Consider the following 23644-nt stretch of genomic DNA (forward strand, 5'->3'; position numbering starts at 1 on the left):
CTCCACCCAAATTTCAAATCAATCTCTCCATCTAAAAGACAGAATTAAAAACATTTTTTTCCTAAAAATTGCAGCTACCATTTTCCTGTTTAAAAAAAAGAGGGTGGGGTTACCTAGAGTACATGTTGTACCAAACTAGGTGGTCCTCACCTTCCATAAAATTCAACAGTTTGCATGAAGGATCTAAAGCTTCCTGTCTGTTGTTAAAAATCTCACTGGAATATTTCTTTTTGTGAGAAATCCCCGAGATGTGGATGTCCTCTCCTCATGTTCATTTTTTAGTTTCTTTAACAGCCATTTATTTTCCAAAAATTTCTTTAATAGCACTAGGTATTCAGATCCGATCAGCTGGGGGTTGCAACATCCGTTTTAGGCGCCCCAGCCTCTTTGAAACAGGAAAATTGGTGGCTCCAATCGGGAGGCCTACCACAGGTAAGTACATTTTACTTATTCCTTTATCAATAAGTAAAGGATGTTGCATGGGTAGGCTTATGATTGCAAAGCCTGATTCAGGAATGCTGCTTTGAAGTTGTTTAAAATTGCTTTGGCTTTAAAGCTTCTTGAAGTAAAATTAAAATTGATTATTAGATGAAGAAAAGTGGTTTAATCTGTGCCAGTGTGCTGTTTGTGACAGAAACGTTGAAATTGCAGGGTTGTGTATCAGGAAAATGATTCTCTCGTTTCTATTTCTCCATCAAACTGCCAGTTACTGAAAGATGTGTATTGTTTCTTTGGAAAGGATTTCAGAATATTTGTTTGATATAAGAGCTACAAGTATTGGTGCAAATTTCAATTGAAGACAAAAATATTGCACTGGTGGATCAGTTAGCAAATGCACATAGATACTCATGTCATATCTTCCAGGAAGGTCCCAGAATTGAATTAATTAATGTCCACCAGATTAATGGAGGTTGGTATTATAGTTAGCGTCAGTGCAATTTAATAAAGGTGGAAAAGAATTGGTGTAGGATTATACTAATTCCCCAATTGAGACGGAGTTGTCAAATTTAAACTGCCTTGAAGAGAGTAAGGCGATGGCTCAAAAACAAGATTCTTTATGTAGAGTTGTTGGAGCATAAAATGCTTTGTCCCAGGTGAATGTCTTTGGCCTGTGTCGTACAGTTGAGGCAGGAATCATTGCACCTTTAACAAAAGATTGGATAAGTGTTTGAAGCAGAGGAAGAGAGTCAGTTCAGTTTTGAATTGTTCTGATAGGTATGTGACACAAACACAATTGGCAAAGATGTCTTCTTCTGTGATGTACGTCACTGTACATTTCATTTGATGTCAGGTGATTGACTTGGCTGTAGTGCTCCCATTGTTGAACAGCCTACAGAGACTCACCATCTAGGTTCACATATTTAAATGATCTATTTAGCTGTGATACTGGGGAATGGCTTATGGAGAGGAACAAAACAATTAGCATTCGAGGCCACTCGTGCCTTCTCTGTCATTTGATAAAATCAGAGTTGATCCTCGACTTCAACGCTACTTTCCTGCCCTACCTTCATATTCCTTGATTTCCTTAGTCTCCAAAAGTCTATTGATTTTGATGTTGAATATACTGAGATAAGCCAGGAAGTAAGTGATAAGAATATACTCAATGACTGAACATCTGCAGTCCTCCTAAGAATATACTCAATGACTGAACATCTGCAGTCCTCCTGGGTAAAGAATTTCAAAGATCTGCAAACCTCTGAGTGAATACTTTTCTTCTGATCTCAGACCTAAATGACTGGACTCTATCTGACAACAAAATTCATCAGCCAGGGGAAATTACTTCTCAGCATTTATCCCATAAGGCCCTCTAATAATTGAATGCCTTTCAATGAGATGACTTCAGATTTTCTAGGCTAAGATCCTTTCTCACTACTTTCTTTATCTTATCACTTACTTTCTGGCTTTTCCCTGTCCTTTTCCATCTTGCCTTTCTTTTGTTAAAGTTAATCGCATTGAAATGTTTAGTTGACAACCTTAGTCACCCTGAAACTATAAGGTAGTGGGCGGGATTTTACCGTAACTCACCCCGTGTTTCATGGTGGCACAGGCAGTCCACCATTAGCCAGTGGCAGGATCTTCTGGTCCTGCCCTTGTCAGCGGGATTTCTCTTTTAATGCACCCCTGGCGACCAGGAAACCAACGGCGGGGGTGCCCTGTCGGGGGGACCTGAAGGTCCCATCAGCATGGGCAACCAAAAACCTCCGGCTAGTGGGTACATAGGTGGGCTACACAAATGGGCACCACTTGTTCCTGTGCCCTATTTCGGAGACAAAATTGGGGTCAGCAGGACTACCTGCACAGAAGCGGGCACGGAAATGAGTGGCTTATTAAAGTCTATTGTCGGAGGCTGACAGGAATTTAACAGTTGAATGCAGGCTCCCTAACGTCATTGAGAATTAGGCCAGGTGGCTGGTGACCTCCTGGTCACAGGGCCAGCACTTCAGGCAGGCTTTGGTGCCCTCCTCAGTTGCCTGACCACAGCAGCTTCACAAGTCCCCTCCATGATGGTGGCCCAGCTGCTCTCCATTTTTTTATTTAACATTGCTGAGATGTCACCTCAAGATGTTTCTCTCTCTCGCTCCTGCCATGTCAGGCTGTAATCAAAGCCCACGTTCTGGTCGTTAGTTGACGAATTTGGGTAGAATACTGCTGTTGACTGTTTCCCACATGGCGAAGGGTCATGAGTCCCATTTGGCCCCGACTTAGGCAGCTCAGACCCAAAATCTTAAATACTGCCCCTATCTCAGTTATGGCTACAAGTTCTCTAATTGTGCCATTAATTCACCTACCTTGTCATGAATACTTCATGCCGATATGGGCCGGGATTCTCCCAGCCCAGGGCGGGGCCGGAGAATCCCTGCGACAGGGCCACGTCGCCTCGACGCCGGCACGCGATTCTCCACCATTGGTGTCGGCGCGTTTGGCGCGGCGCCGGTCGCAGGCCACTGTACGGGGCCATGCCGCCGATTCTCAGCCGGGATTGGCCAAGCAGCTGCTCTAAAAAGGCAGAGTCCTGCTGGCGCCGTCCATGCCTGGTCGCAGCCGGCGGGAACTCTGCACGCAGGGTCGGGGGGCGGCCTGTGGGTGGGGAGGCCCTATTTTCTTCCACGCTGGCCCCTGAACGGCACGTTGAGGGAGGCCACCGCGCATGCGCGCGTTGGGAGGCTGGAGCGGCGTGAACTGCTCCAGCGCCATGCTGGCCCCTTGTAGGGGCCAGAATCGGTACTCCCAGCGGCCCGTTCACGCCGTCGTGTTGGACACTCTGCCGCCGAATGGGAGAATCCCGCCCGATAATTCCGCTCAACTTGTCTTTCTTCTTTAGAAAGATAGCACCTCTGAAATCAGAGCTTTCACCCAGTACTGCATTGAAGTGTCAGCCTATATTTTGTACTCGAGTCTTTGCAGTGGGACTTGAATCCACAGCCACCCGAGTCAGAAGTGAGAACTTGGTTTCCATTGAGCCACAATGACATTTAAAGGAGCGAAGGAGGAAATTGTGTGGTGTGGGAAGTAAATGCTTTGAAAAGTTGAGTAGGGATGTGGTAAAAAGAATTGAACTTGATCTTCTATGGATAAATAAACAGTTTCAATTAGTAGCAAGCACAATTCAACAATGATTATGTTAAAAAATGCATTTGGAAATTGGAGCTTCATAACGAAAAGCAGCTATTATTTGAATATTGTCATGAAGATTGATGTGCAGACACAGAAGAATAAAAAAATGATTTGCTGACCAGTGGAAATGAGTCAGGGAGATTTAAGAGGATTAAGAATGTCTAAAAGAAAATTGATTATAATTCCTGAAAAAGGGCAGAGGGATGTGAACATGGACCTTAGCAAATAAAGTATTCATTTGTATTTTCTACGTTTAGACAAGGCTGGATTTGGAAATAATTTTACCACTGGTGACGGTAAATCAGCTGCACGAAGTATGGAAGCAATTATTGTGAGCTGTATGTTCAAACCTCTGATCACACGATGTGCATCCACTACGCATGAATTACACAGCGCTGAGAATCTGGTAAGAGTATCTCGGAACTAATTTGTCATGGGTTTGATATTGGGCCATTGTTATAACCTGCAGGGGCCTTGCGGGGTAGGGGTGATTAACCACCCCATGGATTTTGCAGAGCTTCCCCGATAAAGGGGCGGGGGACCCTTAACAATACTTGGCTTTGTATAAATAAAGTCGGCCAGTGTTATGGGCCAGGGTTTAGAGAACTCCAAAGTGTAGCATGGAGTTTACCTGACCCCCAACTTTTAATAGATTGTAGTATGGGGAGCACACGGCCCACTCTACAGGTGTGGTACAGCAGAAATGGAAACGTATTTCTTAAAAGCAAAACAATGTTTATTCTATGAACTCAAGTTAACCTTTTTAAAACATACAGTGAACATCTCAGCAACCATTAATTCAAATACAGCTCCAAAGAATACAACACTAAATAATCCTTAATAACTTCCCAAACAACATCCAGAAGACAAAAGAAACACCTTTTAACAGAAGCACATTAGGTTTACATTCACGACTGAGAACATTTATAATTCTGAATTCACCAAATGGATCAAGAGATAGTCTTTTCATGGCAGAGAGAAAGCAGTACACCTGCTTGGTCTGGCTTCAGCTCCAACACTGAAAATGAAATTAAAACAGACCCTGCAGCAAACAGCCTAAAACAAAAGTAAAAAGCTGACAGACAGCCCAGCTCCACCCACACTCCGACATCACTGATAAACACCCATTCCTTAAAGGTACATTTCTTAAATACCCATTTCTTAAAGGTACTCTCACATGACACCTTCCCCCAAGAAAAAATAAATAAACTATCAACTCAAGATGGTTTCATTTTTCACCTTTTCACTATCCTTTAAGAAATTCACACAGTAAATATACCTTTTTGTTTAAAAAAAAACACACGCAAACAGGTATAATAATATAGTCCATTTTTTTTCGTTCTTCTTCCTCCAACTGAAATCCGTCTCGATTGACAGTCTCTTTGAACAAGAAGGTCTCTGCATGATCCATCTATTTCTCTATGCCTCGGCATGATGCTTTACATAGAACATAGAAAATACAGCACAGAACAGGCCCTTCGGCCCACGATGTTGTGCCGAACCTTTGTCCTAGATTAATCATAGATTATCATTGAATTTACAGTGCAGAAGGAGGCCACTCGGCCCTTTGAGTCCGCACCGGCTCTTGGAAAGAGCACCCTACCCAAACTCAACACCTTCACCCAACACCAAGGTCAATTTGGACATTAAGGGCAATTTATCATTGGCCAATTCACCTAACCTGCACATCTTTGGATTGTGGGAGGAAACCGGAGCACCCGGAGGAAACCCACGCAGACACGGGGAGGACGTGCAGACTCCGCACAGTCAGTGACCCAAGCCGGAATCGAACCTGGGACCCTGGAGCTGTGAAGCAATTGTGCTATCCACAATGCTACCGTGCAAGTTCAATCTGATCACAGAGTTCCTTGTAATTCTCCAACACAGGAGCATTGGTTATCACAGCTTTCAGGCAGTCAAATGCCTGTTGAAACTCCGCTGTCCATTGAAATTTTCGACATTTCTTTAGCAAGTCCGTCAGTGGAGCAATCACACTACAAAACTTTTGCACAAATGTTCGATCAAATCCACTCATGCCAAGAAATCACATTATTTCCCTTTGTCTTGAGGGCATCGGAAACTCCTCAATAACTGTTGGTATCACATCCCGTGTAACCATTCGACCCTGTCCGATTGTACGGCCAAGGAAAATGACTTGGGCTTTTGCAAATTCACTTTTGGCTAGGCTTATCACCAGACCCGCCTCCTTAAGTCGATCGAATAACTCCGTCAGATGTTTTAAATGTTCTGTCCATGTCTGGCTGAAAATTACCAGATCGGCGATGTATACCGCTCAATTGGGTAATCCTGAAACAAATTTGTTAGTTAACCCTTGAAATGTAGCTTGGGCGTTTTTCATGCTAAATGGCATAACTTTGAATTGGTATATACCATCTGGAGTCACGAAAGCTGAAATCTCCTTTGCCCATTCGGATAAAGGTATCTACCAGTAACCTTTTAGTAAATCCAGTTTGGAAATAAAAGCTGATTGTCCCACTTTCTCAATGCAATCCTCCAAATGTGGGATTGAATAAGAGTCCGTTCTTGTAACTCCATTAACCATTCTATAGTCCACACACAGCCGTTGGGTACCGTCTGGTTTCGGTACCATCACTATGGGTGAGCTCCATTGGCCGCAACCCACTTCAATTATGCCATTTTTAAGCATACTCTCAATCTCTTTGTTAACCTGTGCCAATTTTAAAGGGTTAAGTCTATATGGATGTTGTTTGATTGGAACAGCATTTCCCACATCTACATCATTTATAGCCATTTTAGTACTTCCCAATTTATCTCCACAAATATGCCCATGTGATATCAATAACTCTTTCAGGTAAGTCCGTTTTTCCTCTGGAAGGTAACTCAACAAGTTATCACAATTTTTAAGAACATCCTCGTTTTCCAATTTAATTTGAGGTATGTCAAATTCACATCCAGAGTCATCTAGATTTGGTTCATCACTTTGAGTTAGAATCATTAAAACCTCCTCCTTTTTCTCTCCCCTTTCAAAGTACCTTTTAAGCATATTCACATGACACACTCGGTGATTCTTCCTTCTATCTGGTGTTTCTACCACATAATTCACCTCACTTAATTTCCTTTCAATCTGATAAGGTCCACAAAACCTAGCTTTTAAAGGCTCACCTACCACTGGTAACAACACTAAAACTTTATCTCCACTGGCAGACCTACGAACTTTGGATTTCTTGTCCGCTACCCGTTTCATCAAATTTTGTGCCACTTTTAAATGTTGTCTCGCCAATTCACCTGCTCTATTTAATCGTTCCCTAAAATTTGACACGTAATCCAATAATGTAATTTCCAATTTCTCAGTCACCAATTTTCCTTAATCAATTTAAGTGGTCCTCTCACCTCATGACCAAAAATTAGTTCAAAAGGACTAAATTTTGTTGACTCATTCGGTGCATCCCTAATTGCAAACAGTACGAATAGAATTCCTTTGTCCCAATCCTCTGGATAATTGTGACAAAATGCCCTCAACATTGTCTTTAATGTCTGATGTCTTAATGTCTCACACGAGGTTAATTTAAAAGGAATCCCTTCTCCCGTGGGTACCTTTCCCCAACCCAAATGTATTTACATTTTATAAGGAGCCAATTTAACCAGGCTTTCCCGAGTTAAAGAAAGAGTAAGTTTATTAGTTACTAAAAAAAACCCGAGAAAATAATAACGAACACAACACACATTAATACTCTGATCAAATGAGAAGTTAACAGTCTGGATAAAAAAATTTTTTTTTAAAGAGTATACCAGTCAGTCTTGGGCTTGTTTGTGAGTGTAGATAGCCAGTATGTTATGGCTGTAAATTTGGTGATTCCAGAAGAACTGACTTTAGCACACTAGCAGTTAGTTGCAGACACTCAAGAGTAGCTGGAAAGCTGTCCGATTTCCTTTAGCTTGTGGCTTATGCTGAGCTTTTTCCAGCAACAAAAAGAGAGAGAGGGAGAGAACCTTTGCCTGCTTGTCCTTTTTGCATGGGTGACCAGCTATGGTTCCTTCTTGTTTCTGTGTCACATGAGGCACGATCAATTTGGCTGGAGACGAAGTTGAATTCAAACTGAGGCTTTATTAGTATCTGAAGTGTGGCCTCCTGCAGCAGCTGACGAAATGGCTGCTAGCTGAAGGCCACGCATATTTATAACCCGCGTCCTGGGCGGAGCTAGCATGCAGGGGCCCAGGTGAACCTGTAGTGCAGGTTCTACCGTACAACCCTTAATATAGGAACACAGTGGTTTACCACATTCACCCCCTGTTAAAAATGAGTCCGGTGGGGGTGGTGGATAACTATATACAATTCGCAATCTTTAATATTTACAGAACAATGGAAAAAAAATGTCTCTGGTCATCCGGTCAGAGGTTCAGCCAGTCCGGCGCCTTGATCGCCCTCTGGGATCGACGAAGTGGAGCCGGCAATGTTGGTGCTGTCGTGGTCGAAGTTGACTCCGGGAGCGTGCCAAAATCTTCTTCATCAACGGGTGTGGGCAGGGGGAGGACGGACGGTCCTAGGGGGGGTGATGGGGGCGTCGGGGGAGGGGAGGGTGGTGCCAGGGGCGACGGGGATGGTGTGGGGGCGGAACCTGCTGGTGCCAGGTCCCTGAGGGAGACGGTATCCTGGCGGCCGTCGGGAAACGCCACGTAGGCGTACTGTGGGTTTGCGTGGAGCAGGTGCACCCTTTCCACCAACGGGTCCGCCTTGTGGAGCCGCACATATTTACGGAGAAGCACGGTTCCCGGAGCTGTGAGCCAAGTTGGGAGTGATACCCCGGATGTGGACTTCCTGGGGAAGGCAAAAAGGCGTTCATGCGGTGTACTGTTAGTAGCAGTGCAAAGTAATGAGCGAATGGAATGTAGTGCATCAGGAAGGACCTCTTGCCAGCGGGAGGCCGGGGGATTTCTGGACCGTAGAGCCAGCTGGACGGCCCTCCATACCGTCCCATTCTCCCTTTCTACCTGTCCGTTTCCCCGGGGGTTGTAGCTCGTCGCTCTGCTGGAGGCGATACCCCTGCTGAGCAGGAACTGGCGTAGCTCATCACTCATGAATGAGGATCCCCTGTCACTGTGGATGTAGGCGGGGAAGCCGAACAGAGTGAAGATAGAATTAAGGGCTTTAATGACGGTGGCAGACGTCATGTCGGGGCATGGGATGGCGAAGGGAAAACGGGAGTATTCATCGATCACACTGAGGAAATACGTGTGTCGGTCGGAGGAGGGGAGGGGGCCTTTGAAATCCACGCTGAGGCTTTCAAAAAGGCGGAGGCCTTCACTAGCTGCGCGCGGTCCGGCCGGTAGAAGTGTGGTTTGCACTCCGCACAGACCTGGCAGTCCTTGGTGATCGTCCTTACTTCCTCGACGGAGTAGGGCAAATTTTGTGCCTTTATGAAGTGGTACAACCGAGTGACCCCTGGGTGACAAAGGGTGTCGTGCAGGGTCCGGAGTCGGTCTACCTGTGCGCTGGCACATGTACCTCGGGATAGGGCGTCTGGGGCCTCGTTGAGTTTGCCAGGGCGATACTTAATCTCGTAGTTATAGGTGGAGAGCTCGATTCTTCACCGCAAGATTTTGTCATTTTTGATCTTGCCCCGCTGCGTGCTGATGAACATGAAGGCTACCGACCGTTGGTCAGTGAGGAGAGTGAGTCTCCTGCCGGCCAGGTAATGCCTCCAATGTCGCACAGCTTCAATAATAGCCTGGGCCTCCTTTTCGACGGATGAGTGCCGAATTTCGGAGGCACGGAGGGTGCGGGAAAAGAATGCCACGGGCCTGCCTGCCTGCCCTGGTTGAGGGTGGCGGCAAGAGCGACGTCCGATGCGTCGCTTTCTACTTGGAAAGGAAGTGTTTCGTCTACAGTATGCATTGTGGCCTTGGCAATATCAGCTCTGATCCGGGCGAAGGCCTGTTGGGCCTCTGCCGTCAGGGGGAAATGAGTAGACTGTATGAGCGGGTGGGCCTTGTCTGCATAGTTTGGGACCCACTGAGCATAATACGAGAAGAACCCCAGGCAGCATTTGAGGACCTTGGGGCAGTGGGGGAGGGGAAGCTCCATGAGGGGGCGCATGCGGTCAGGATCGGGCCCCAGAACTCCGTTCTGGACCACATAGCCGAGGATGGCTAAGCGGTTTGTACGAAACACACACTTCTCCTTGTTTTACGTGAGGTTGAGGAGAGTGGCGGTGCGGAGAAGTTTAGCGAGGTTGGCGTCGTGGTCCTGCTGATCATGGCCGCAGATGGTCACATTGTCTAGGTACGGAAACGTGGCCCACAATCCGTACCGGTCGACCATTCGGTCCATCTCCCTTTGGAAGACCGAAACCCCATTGGTGACGCCGAAGGGGACCCTAAGAAAGTGATATAGCTGGCCGTCTGCCTTGAAGGGGGTGTATGGCCGGTCCAATTTACGGATGGGGAGCTGGTGGTAGGCGGATTTCAGGTCCACCATTGAGAAGACCCGGTACTGTGCATTCTGGCTAACCATGTCAGATATGCGTGGGAGGGGGTATGCGTCGAGCTGCACGTACCTGTTGATGGTCTGGCTGTAGTCCACGACCATTCGATTTTTCTACCCAGACTTAACCACTACCACTTGAGCTTCCCAGGGGCTGTTGCTGGACTCGATGACTCCCTCCTGAAGCAACCGTTGGACCTCGGACCTGATGAAGGCCTTATCCTGGGTGCTGTACCGTCTGCTCCTGGTGGCGATAGGTTTGCAATCTGGAGTTAGATTGGCAAAGAGGGAAGGAGGATCGACCTTTAGGGTCGCGAGGCCGCACACAGTGAGGGGTGGTAAGGGTCCACTGAATTTAAGGGTCAGTCTCTGGAAGTTGCACTGAAAATCCAGGACAAGGATAAGTGCAGCGCAGAGGTTAGGGAGGACGTAGAGGCGAAAACCGTGGAACTCTACGCCTTGGACTGTGAGCATGACTGTGCAGTACCCCCGGATCGCTACGCGATGGGATCCGGAGGCCAGGGAGATACTTTGATTGGTAGGGTGTACCTTAAGGGAGCAGCGCCTTACCATATTTGGATGTACAAAGCTCTCGGTGCTCCCGGAGTCCAGTAGGCAGGAGGTCATGTGGCCGTTGACTTTCACGCTGGTGGATGCGTTGGTCAGAGTGTGTGGGCTGGACTGGTCGATTGCCATTGATACGAGTCGTGGTTAATCGTCGGGTAGTGAGGCGGCCGCTGCGTCGGGGTCCTGAAACGCCGTTGGTCTCCGTGTGCTGCGGGGTGGACAAGATGGCGGCGCCTGGAAATCCTGGGGGTCACAAAATGGTGGCGTCCATGGAACGCACGTTGCGGGGTTGAAGCAAGATGGCGGCGCCCATGAAACACACGTGGCCTGGGGAGGAGGGGAGGTTAGCGGCGCCCATTGTCCATGACCAGGGGGGGTGGGGGTGGGGGCTGCCGCTGAGCGGGCCTGGTGCAGGGGAGAAGATGGCTGCGCCCATTGCTCGCACATGGCCTGAAGGGAGGGGAGGATAGCGGCGCTCAGTGTCCCGGGGGGGAGGGGGGGGGGGGGGGAGAGCAGGCCTGCTGCGGGGGAGAAGATGGCGGCGCCCATTGCTCGCACATGGCCTGGGGAGCGGGGGGAGGATAGCGGCGCCCATTGTCCGGGGGGGTGGGGGGCGACCGCTGTCGCTGAGTGGGCCTGGCACACCGCTGCGTAGTGGCCCTTCTTCCCGCAGGCCTTACAAAGGGCAACGCGGGCCGGGCAGCATTGGCAGGGGTGTCTTTGTTGGTCGCAAAAATAGCATTGGGGCCCTCCGGAGATCACTGGCTGGTGCGTAGCGCAGGTGTACTGGGTGGGTTGCGCCCCCGCTGGGGCGGCTGCCTGTGGGGCCCATGAAGCGTAGGAGGAGTGGGCCGCGCGGTTGGGGGCGTACGATTGTACATTACGCAGGGCGACCGTCATGGAAAACGCTAGTGTTTTAGTCTCTGCGAGGTCGCGCGTGGCCCCTTCTAGGAGCCGCTGCCTGATAGCATCGGACCCAATCCCAGTTACAAAAGCATCCCTCGTAAGGAGATCTGAGTGCTCCTTAGCTGTAACGTCCTGGCAGTCACAGTCCCAAACTAGTGGTATCAGGGCCCACCAGAAGTCCTCGGTTGACTCACCAGGTAGTTGAGTACGCGTTGCGAGCGTGTGTCTGGCGAAGAGCGTGTTCGTCTTCTGCTCATAACTCTCTTTGAGTCGAGTCATAGCGTAAGCGTAATTGGGCGCATCCTGGATCAGCGGGAAGATTTTACAGTTGAGTCTGGAGTACAAGATTTGAATCTTCTGAGCCTCTGGAACAGGGGTCGGCGCCGTGTTGATATACGCTTCAAAACAAGCTAGCCAGTGCTGAAAGTCCTTTCTGGCGTCGCTTGTGTGTGGATCCAGCTGCAGTCGATCTGGTTTAATCCGGAGGTCCATCTTCTGAATCAGATACTAATAAATTGAGGCACGATCAATTTGGCTGGAGACGAAGTTGAATTCAAACTGAGGCTTTATTAGTATCTGAAGTGTGGCCTCCTACAGCAGCTGACAAAATGGCTGCTAGCTGAAGGCCACGCATATTTATAACCCAGCTCCTGGGCGGAGCTAGCATGCAGGGGCCCAGGTGAACCTGTAGGGCAGGTTCTACCGTACAACCCTTAATATAGGAACACAGTGGTTTACCACATCACACGCACACTGACACACCAGTACACACAGAGCAGGTCTGTGGTTGTTTTTTCTTATCCCTGTTCTGTCTGTATTCTCCAAGGAACAAACAGCATGGCCGGGATTCTCCAATCCCGTGGCCAAGTTCTGATGCTGGCGTGACAAGCGGCCCCAACCACTCCGGTGTCAACGGTCCTCAATTGTCCAGTATGCTCCCCTTCCTAGGGGACTAGGTCGGCGCCAGAGTGGTCTCCGAAGCTCCAGCTGGCGCGGCACGGCTGGCATGAATTCGCGCATGCGTGCCACGGCTGGCGTGATTCCGCACATGTGTGTGGGTTCCCGTCTCCGCGCCGGCCCCCGGGCAATATGGCTGAGCCTTACAGGGTCCCGGCGTGGGGAACATAGGCCCCCACGAAAAACCAGCCCGCCCGTCGATCAATAGGCCTCGATCACGGGCCAGGCCACCGTGGAGGGCCCCCCCCCCCGGGGTCGGATCCCCCCCACCCACCCCCCCTTTCAGGACGGCCCCGCAGACACACCTTCCAGGTCCGCCTTGTGGGACCTGAGTAACCCACGCCAGCGGGACTCGGCTGAACTCGGCAGGCACTCGGCCCATCGAGGTCCGGAGCATCGCCAGGGGAGGGGGGCGCTTTCAACGGTCCCTGACTGTTGCGGTGGCGATCCCGCGGGTGCCCTAAAATCGGCACCAGAGAATCGGCGAGCCGGCGTCGGGTCGAAGAATCCCGGCCCTTGTCTCTCACGCCAGAGTCAGATTTCTTTGAACTCAGACCATTTCCACATTTTGTGTTATTGATCAACAGGAGATGGGATGTGGATGTCTGTTGAGATGTGAAATGTCTCTTTTTACATTGACTTTTGGGTGGATCTTGTTCCCCTTTCTCACCTACACTGTGGAAGGTGGCCTTGCATTTTAAAGCAGTTTGTTCTGTCTTACTTCAAATTCGAGAATTTCAATTAAAGATTTTGAAAAATCTTTTTCTAAATAAAGAGCTGTAACTTCAAGTCAGTGAACTCATCCTCCATCAAGTACCATATCCTACCAACTGTACTATTATCTTGAACTCTGCTCAAATCACCACATTCCCACCCTTATCTACCAACAGTTGCCATCAATCAGGGCTCGTATCTGACATTCAGATCTTCTCACTGTCACACACATAGTTATCACTGCTTTAAACCTCACACCCACATCCCGCAGCTTGCACAAACTGACAGTTATTCAATCCTGACCACTCTCATCACATACACTGATTACACAACACCCGCTGACACTTCCCCCTGGCATGCAGGACAATATCGTGTACAACCTGAGGCAGCAAGAGCTAACCGAAGGAGGGTAGATGATCCTGTATGATTTGACTGTGGTCAGTGGAGGGTCTGAAACCAGTGAAGACCACTGTATTCTCATGCCTAATCTTCCTTATCACATTCTACCTCATTCTCAGCTGGTTGACAAGCTGCAGATTGGTGTATGCATGCACTTGTTACCTTCCACAACTCCCTGCTGCACAACCGTACCCATATGTCTTACTCCTATCAGATACCCAAAACTGGCCACCTGGTCAGGCAGTTGCAGAACAGCAAGAAGATAGTGATGAAGCACCATTACATAATTTCACACTTGCAAATTACCTGCTTGGATACCGATACGTGCTTAATTTAGAGGATAGGATTCTGAGGTTGGATTTTCACATGGTGAAACGCGGGCAGCAGTGGCCCGCAGACATGGCTGGTGGCAACTTGCCAGAGGGTGAAGTTGTAGGGGAGTTCTGTTGTAGAGGATCCCGGGACCACTTTGATTGGTCAGTTTAGAGAAGAACATTGATGGATATGCATAGATAGATGCTTGATGTACCAGCAAACTGACCAGAAAATGTCAGATTAGCGTCAAGAGCCATTGAGGATCTGAGCACCATCTTGACAAAGGACCCTGCGCAGTGCTTGGAGTCCATCCATTCCAGCATGTGGTGGGCAACTCCATCAACAAACTTTTAGATCTAACCACAATGTTTCATCTGATGGATGATTTCTCAGTTTTCATGATAGCGCAAGCAACTTCTATCAGAAGTTTGAATCTTGCAATGGAAACTCAGATTGAAGTCCTGCAAGGTCAGACACTGCCATCATGTTATGGATTATAGTGTGCAAAGGGGCTTTTGGCATTTCACAGCAATCCAGAAGTTTATTAGGATTGCCGAAGGGCCATCCTGGTTGAATGGCAATGGTTCCATGAAGCACAAGCCTGTTGTTCTCTCTCAGAAAGACAGCATCTGTCCTCCTGCTACTCTGCCAGGTTCCTTGCTGCTAGTCAGCCGACCAGCACAGGCTGCTGCCATTCATGCCAAAATGGGCCATCTAATCCAGAGCTGTTCCTCCAAGAATATCTTCAGTGTCCACTCCACGAGGCACATTGCAGCTGCTAGAGCTACAGTGAGTAGAAGCACTGGGATAGGCAAAGGCAAACAGAACACAAGCACTGAAGGAATGCACAAGGATATTTGGTTGACTCTTGTGTGTGATATTGGATTATTTCATTTAGAAATTTGGTTTGGAGCGTTTATTTTATGGCAGCTCTTATTTTTGCATTGTGGCCAAGTGAACAGTGTAATGATTAGTGGTAGAATCTTGGTGAATGGAGAATTGGTGTGATTACTGGTATTGCATGCAAATAAGCTTTCACAAGCTGCCCACTCAGAAAGGAACTGTCTAGTTTGCCTCTCTTCCTCTTGCTGCTTCTCGCCTCCTTATGTTCCTGCTCCTGAGCTATTGACCATATAGTGAGTGGTAAAGGCTGCCTCCTCTGCATGATGGAGCATTCAGCAAACCATGTTGACTCTTGACATCCACCCTGCTGAGTATTGAAAGGCTGCTCCAAAGTCTCCTGGCAGTTTCAAAATGTCAATGTTCTGCTTCATCAATCACATTTTGAGCGGCAGCATATTCAATATACATATGTGTGTGTGGATTGTGCACTGTATTGCTCATCCAGGTGGTCAGTGGATAACCTTTGTTGTCCACTAGCCACTCATTTGTTTACCATGGTGGCTAAAATACAACTGGCACAGTGAAATATTTCAGAATTAAGGTATTTCTACTGCTGCAAGGACACCAAGCATTGATCTGCATTATTCCTCGCCTATGGTCGCACACCAGCTGGACTATGAGAGGATGGAATCATGTTTGGTTGCAGTACAGGGCAAATTTGACATGCGGTTTTGACAAGGTGATGTATGTGCATTGTCTGGCACATTGAAGCATAGAGGAACTTGCATTTTAATGAAGGAGGGGGAACTTTCCCACCAGCATGGGTAGCGTGTACCGAAGGAAAGCACAAAACTGGCAGGAATATAACGAGAACATCAGTTGCACAACAAAGACAAAATCGAGACAAGAAACAAAAAGAATACAATACCACCAGCTGCCGAGTCAGCGTCTGCCCGCAACCCAACAGCAGACACACATTGGTGGAGAGGCACCCAATGCATGTACAGGAAAATCTGTGTGTGAACATCAGTGCATGCATATTAGTAAGGTTGTGCATGAAAAAGAGCACATATTTTTGTGCGTGCATGCCTGTTAGCGTGCATGTGTGTGAGAACGAGCAGTACAGATCACGGGAAAAGGTCACGCCGATACGGGGCACAGCGGAGGAAGGATAGAGAACACCCCACCCCTTCTCCAGCACTAGTAATTTGCCAGGGGACAAGGCCATAGAAGTGAGAGGGGTTGCAGCAGACAAGCACACGGCTGCCAGACAAAAGAAAAAGGAACAAACTGCCAACGGTGCAAAAACAGCTCTCTCTCTGTTCCCCCCGCCTCCCCCACAGTGAACCTGCATCAATGTAAAGTCACTTGGTGAGCCAACCACCTGAAGCTCGCACCAACATGTAGCATAGCAGAAGAGGGAGAGAAAGCAAAAACCACCTCCCGCTTTCCAGCACTGGCAGCGCCTCGTTCCAACGACTCCCAGGCCCCAGAGGCAGGAGAGGCTGAAAACAGTATCCAACATACAATTCCCCACTCTCGCACCCACTCTCACACAGACATAATAGACCCCACCCCCGCACCCACCCTCACACAGACATAATAGACCCCACCCGCACACCCACCCTCACACAGACATAATAGACCCCACCCCCGCACCAACCCTCACACAGACATGATAGACCCCACCCCCGCACCCACCCTCACACAGACATAATAGACCCCACCCCCGCACCCACCCTCACACAGACATAATAGACCACACCTCCGCACCAACCCTCACACAGACATGATAGACCCCATCCCCGCACCACCCTCACACAGACATAATAGACCCCATCCCCGCACCCACCCTCACACAGACATAATAGACCCCACCCCCGCACTCACTCTCACACAGCCATAACAGACCCTATCCCCACACCCACCATCACACAGACATGATAGACCCCACCCCGCACCCACCCTCACACAGACATAATAGACCCCATCCCCGCACCCACCCTCACACACACATAATAGACCACACCTCCGCACCCACCCTCACACAGACATAATAGACCCCACCCCCGCACTCACTCTCACACAGCCATAACAGACCTTATCCCCACACCCACCATCACACAGACATGATAGACCCCACCCCGCACCCACCCTCACACAGACATAATAGACCCCATCCCCGCACCCACCCTCACACACACATAATAGACCACACCTCCGCACCCACCCTCACACAGACATAATAGACCCCACCCCCGCACTCACCCTCACACAGACATAATAGACCCCACCCCCGCACCCACTCTCACACAGCCATAATAGTCCCCATCCCCGCACCCACTCTCACACAGACATAATAGACCACACCTCCGCACCCACCCTCACACAGACATAATAGACCCAATCCCCGCACCTACCATCACACAGACATGATAGACCCCACCCCCGCACCCACCCTCACACAGCCATAATAGACCCCATCCCCGCACCCACCATCACACATACATGATAGACCACACCTCCGCACCCACCCTCACACAGACATAATAGACCCCACCCCCGCACCCACCCTCACACAGACATAATAGACCACACCTCCGCACCCACCCTCACACAGATATGATAGACCACACCTCCGCACCCACCCTCACACAGACATGATAGACCCCATCTCCGTACCCACCATCACACAGACATGATAGGCCACACCTCCTCACACAGACATAATAGACCACACCTCCGCACCCACCCTCACACAGCCATAATAGACCCCATCCCCACACCCACCATCATACAGACATGATAGACCCCACCCCCGCACCTACCCTCACACAGCCATAATAGACCCCACCCCCGCACCCACCATCACACAGACATGATAGATCACACCCCCGCACCCACTCTCACACAGACATAATAGACCCCATCCCCGCACCCACCATCACACAGCCACAATAGACCCCACCCCCGCACCCACCATCACACAGACATGATAGACCCCACCTCCGCACCCACCCTCACACAGCCACAATAGACCTCCATCCCCGCACCCACCATCACACAGGCATGATAGACCACACCTCCGCACCCACCCTCACACAGCCATAGTAGACCCAACGCCCGCACCCACCCTCACACAGACATAATAGACCCCATCCCCGCACCCACCATCATACAGACATGATAGACCCCACCTCCGCACCCACCCTCACACAGCCATAATAGACCCCACCCCCGCACCCACCATCACACAGACATGATAGATCACACCCCCGCAGCCACTCTCACACAGACATAATAGACCCCATCCCCGCACGCACCATCACACAGGCATGATAGACCACACCTCCGCACCCACCCTCACACAGACATAATAGACCCAACGCCCGCACCCACCCTCACACAGACATAATAGACCCAACGCCCGCACCCACCCTCACACAGACATAATAGACCCCATCCCCGCACCCACCATCACACAGACATGATAGACCCCACCTCCGCACCCACCCTCACACAGCCACAATAGACCCCCATCCCCGCACCCACCATCACACAGGCATGATAGACCACACCCCCGCACCCACCCTCACACAAACATAATAGACCCACCCCCGCACCCATCCTCACACAGACATGATAGACCCCACCTCCGCACCCACCCTCACACAGCCACAATAGACCCCCATCCCCGCACCCACCATCACACAGGCATGATAGACCACACCTCCGCACCCACCCTCACACAGCCATAGTAGACCCAACGCCCGCACCCACCCTCACACAGACATAATAGACCCAACGCCCGCACCCACCCTCACACAGACATAATAGACCCCATCCCCGCGCCCACCATCACACAGACATGATAGACCACACCTCCGCACCCACCCTCACACAGCCATAGTAGACCCAACGCCCGCACCCACCCTCACACAGACATGATAGATCACACCCCCGCACCCACTCTCACACAGACATAATAGACCCCATCCCCGCACTCACCATCACACAGACATGATAGACCCCACCTCCACACCCACCCTCACACAGCCACAATAGACCCCCATCCCCGCACCCACCATCACACAGGCATGATAGACCACACCTCCGCACCCACCCTCACACAGACATAGTAGACCCAACGCCCGCACCCACCATCACACAGACATGATAGACCCCACCTCCGCACCCACCCTCACACAGCCACAATAGACCCCCATCCCCGCACCCACCATCACACAGGCATGATAGACCACACCTCCGCACCCACCCTCACACAGCCATAGTAGACCCAACGCCCGCACCCACCCTCACACAGACATAATAGACCCAACGCCCGCACCCACCCTCACACAGACATAATAGACCCCATCCCCGCACCCACCCTCACACAGCCATAATAGACCCCATCCCCGCACCCACCATCACACAGACATGATAGACCACACCTCCGCACCCACCCTCACACAGCCATAATAAACCCCACCCCCGCACCCACCATCACACAGACATGATAGACCCCACCCCCGCACCCACCCTCACACAGACATAATAGACCCACCCCCGCACCCATCCTCACACTGACATGATAGACCCCACCCCCGCACCCACCCTCACACAGACATAATAGACCCACCCCCACACCCATCCTCACACAGACATAATAGACCCCATCCCCGCACCCACCCTCACACAGACATAATAGACCCCACCCCCACCCTCACACAGACATAATATACCCCATCCCCGCACCCACCCTCAGACATAATAGACCCCACCCCCGCACCCATCCTCACATAGACATGATAGACCCCACCTCGCACCCACCCTCACACAGACATAATAGACCCAACGCCCGCACCCACCCTCACACGGACATAATAGACCAAATGCAGAAGAAAAGGAAAAGAAGGAAGTCCAGCGACCTGCACGGCTCCTATAACGGGAGCAGCAGATGGCTACATAAAATATCACTGATAGTCCATTAAATTGTCCCGGCACAACCTCCAGGCTGCCCATTCGAGCTGGGCCACTGCCCTCCTCACCTGCAGTATCAGTGTCTGATGTTCTATCACCATCGTGTCCGAGGACCGGGCCACAGGAACACAGGGGGCACTAACAGGTGATGCACAGGTCCAGAACAATATCACAGTCAACACACAAAGCAGATCTTTAAAAACATCCAGCCTTCTCCAGCAAATCTTCGTACATGCTCAGCCCAGTAGTAGGTCCACCAAAATCCTACCCCTGCTGCGCTCCAGGTAAAATATACCAAAAGATAACTACCTTCCTCCTTCCTTCTCTTCATCCAGAAAGCAGCAAGTAAGTTCAAATCGAAGAGGAGCAGGCAGCAGCAAACAAACTCCAATCTCCAGGCATTTGCAGCTAAGCAGCAGCAAACACAACCTGTAATCGGGAAGTGCTCACATAACTAACAAGGCCAAATACTCATTAACAATAGCTTTCAGCTGCGTAGCTGCAGGCTTCTCACAGTCAAAAGGAGTTAAAGTGACGCTCAGCATAGCACCAAGAGCCAGACTCTGTCCTGGAAGTGTTTGGTAGGACATACAGGCAGCAGCTGTAGTTGGCCCTGTTATGGGTCTCCACAAATAGAAACATAGCAAATATGAGCAAGAGGAGACCATTTGGCCCTTCGAGCCTGCTCCATCATTCATTGTGATCATGGCTGATCATCCACATCCACAATAGCCTAATCCCGCTTTCCCCCATTTCCTTTGATCTCCTTCGCCCTAACTGCTTCTTGAAAACATATAATGTTTTGGCCTCAACTACTTCTTGTGGTAACAAATTCCACAGGCTCACCACTCTCTGGGTGAAGAAATTTCTCCTCATCTCTGTCCTAAATGGTCTATCCCATATCCGCAGACTGTGACGCCTGGTTCTGGACAACCACCATCGGGAACATCTTTCCTGCATCTACCCAGTCTAGTCCTGTTAGAATTTTATAGGTTTCTATGAGAGCCCCCCTCATTTTTCTGAACTCTAGCAAATACAATCCTAACTGATTCAATCTCTCCTCAGACATTAGTCCTGCCACCCAAGAATCAGCCTGGTAAACCTTCGCTGCACTCCCTCCAGAGCAAGAACATCCTTCTTCAGATAAGGAGACCAAAACTGCACACAATACTCCAGTTGCCGCCTCACCAAGGCCCTGTAAAATTGCCGCAAAACATCCCTGCTCCTGTATGCTAATCGCGCTATGAAGGCCAACATACTATTTGCCTTCTTTACCGCCTGCTGTACCTGCATGTTTAGCTTCAGTAACTGGTGTATCAGGACACCAAGGTCTGGTTGCAGATTTCCCTCTCCTAATTTATGGCCTCTCTGATAATAATCTGCTCTCTCATTTTTGCTACCAAAGTGGATAACCTTGCATTACTCCAAATTATACTGCAGTTACCATTCATTTGCCCATTCACTCAGCTTGTCCAAATCACACTGAAGGATCTCTGCATCCTCCTCACAGCTCGCCCTCCCTCCCAACTTGCTGTCATCTGCAAATTTTGAGATACTACATTTTGTTCCCTCATCTAAATCATTAATATATATTGTGAATAGCTGGGATCCTAGCATTGATCCATGCAGTACCCCACTCGTCACTGCCTGTCAATTTGAAAAACACCCATTAATTCCTACTCTATTTTTCCTGTCTGCCAATCAGTTTTCTATCCATCTCAGTATACTACCCCGTTTTAATTTTACATACTAATCTCTTATGCAGCACTTTGTCAAAAGTCTTACCAAAGTCCAAATCTACCACATCCACTGGCACCCCCTCATCAACTCTACCTGTTACATCCTCGAAGAATCCCAACAGATTTGCCAAACATGATTTCCCCTTCAGAAATCCATGCTGCCTCTATCTGATCCTGCCACTATTTTCTAAGTGCTCTGGTATCAAATTTTTGATAATTGGATTCTTGAATTTTCCCCACGACTAACCTCAGGTTGACTGGTCTATAATTCATTGTTTTCTCTCTATCTCCTTTTTTAAATAGTGGAGTTAAGGTAGCTGCACTCCAATCTGCAGGAACTGTTCCAGAGTTTATAGAATCCTGGAGTTGACCACCAATGCATCCATTGTTTCTAGCGCAACTTCTGGTGCTAGAAATGTCAGTCAGCAGGGTGCAGTGCTCTAACTGAGATGTGGGAGGTCTGTGACTCTTTCAGCGTTCCGGGTGACTACATATGCAGGAAGTGTACCCAATCGCAGCTCCTCAAAAACTGCTTGGTTCGGTTGGAGCAGCAGTTGGATGCACTTAAGAGCATACAGATGGCAGAAAACGTCATAGATAAGAGTTATAGAGACATGATAGTCACACCCAAGGGATAGCCATCATGTTAAGGGCTTAGATGGAGTAGAGTTTTAAAAATTTGTACAGGAGAACATTTTAGCTCAATATGTAGAGGGTCCAACAAGGGATGGTGCAGTGCTGGACTAATGCTGCAGAAAGACCAAGTCTGCCTTCAAACTTTTGAAATGGGTGAACACTCAACACCTTGTAATCAACCCATTAGTACCCTCCCATTCCACTAGACTAGTCTCTCCTCTCCACTCCTCCCCCTCCCCACCACCACTCCTCCACCCCCACCCCCCCATCCTGATAGATTCCTCCAGGCCCCTACCATGCCCACCTCCCGGGTCCACCCAAGATGGCCGCCACCACCCAATGACTCCATAAAGAAACCTTTGTTGTCAGCTCTTCATTGGCTTCTTCCTCAACTATTGATGGGCCCGGTCTACTTCAGGAGGCGGGGTCGAAGACCCCCTCCACCACCAAATGTTTGAACACCTTGGCCACATATTCTGTAGTTCTCGTCTCCTCAATGTCTTTGGGTAGCCTCAAGTTCTTCCTCCTTGAGTGTTTCTCATGATCATCGATCTTAGCCTTCATCTTATTTTGCCCCTCCGACATCATCATATCTCTGCCTCCATAGAGGTAACACGATCCTCATAGTTAGCAACCATCTGCATCTCCAACCACTGTTCCACCCTCTGCAGGGCTACCTGAATTGACTCTGTCACTCTCGCCAAGTCCTCAGTGACTACAGCCTTTGCTTTTTGAATTTGGCCGATAAGAACTCGACGAACGTCTCCGTTGACCACTGTGCAGGCATCGACGCCACAGGTCCCTCTGCCATCTTTCCCCCTCTTGTGCCACACGTGTCCTCCCGGTCCGAAGCATGTACCTTGCATGACACACTCCTCATCTGGTAACTCTTCGACATCAATCCGAGTTCTTCAATATTACCACTTTTTCACCTGCACCAGCCCCATAAAACAGGCAAGAAGGGCCATAAAAACAGTCTGCTGGCAGGAACCATCTTATGTGCGACCACTCCATGGCCGCCACCAGAGGTTTTTCTCTGTATGTTTCTATGTTCCTGACATCTGCAGCAGAGCTGGAGGCAGCCTGCTGACTACCATGCCCTCTTGTCTGTGATGACTTTGGTGAATGTCCTCTGGAGGTCTAAGGCCGAGAGAACACCATTCTTTGTTTGGTTCCCTGCTCAAGGGCAGGTGCCTGCTCCACGGCCGGAACTGCCATGGTCAGATTATTGGACGTCCTGCTGCCACCCCATGGAAAGAAGACGGAATTGGAAAAAGCCTTTCCTCGACAACCTGGAGGAGAGTTTTCAGGGAGGCACTGCTAAATCACGAGGCTGGTGCTTGCTGCCATCTCATTGACAGTTTTTACTCCAAAAGTCCTGGTGTGATGCACGAATGACTATCTGGATGTCTTTTAAATATTACAGCAGGGTGTTAGACGTCCTGTGCCCCCCCCCCCTAGTAATTGACCCCTCTACCCTGGGAAAAAGTCTCTGACTATCCACCCT

General features: G+C 49.5%; 1 protein-coding gene across 5 annotated transcripts in view; it reads left to right on the forward strand.

Annotated features, from left to right (window-relative positions):
* Positions 1-23644, forward strand: part of unc80 (unc-80 homolog (C. elegans)) — a 599468-nt gene that overhangs the window by 183541 nt on the left and 392283 nt on the right. For 3 of the 5 annotated variants that reach the window (XM_072480367.1, XM_072480341.1, XM_072480351.1), the window contains exons 16-17: positions 325-432; positions 3873-4021. In XM_072480367.1, the coding sequence (XP_072336468.1) occupies positions 325-432; positions 3873-4021 (257 nt within the window). The remainder of the gene's footprint in view (positions 1-324; positions 433-3872; positions 4022-23644) is intronic. The other 2 variants (XM_072480358.1, XM_072480377.1) reach the window with 1 other exon arrangement.

Source organism: Scyliorhinus torazame, chromosome 2, assembly GCF_047496885.1.
Source record: "Scyliorhinus torazame isolate Kashiwa2021f chromosome 2, sScyTor2.1, whole genome shotgun sequence".
Classification (NCBI taxonomy): Eukaryota; Metazoa; Chordata; class Chondrichthyes; order Carcharhiniformes; family Scyliorhinidae; genus Scyliorhinus; species Scyliorhinus torazame.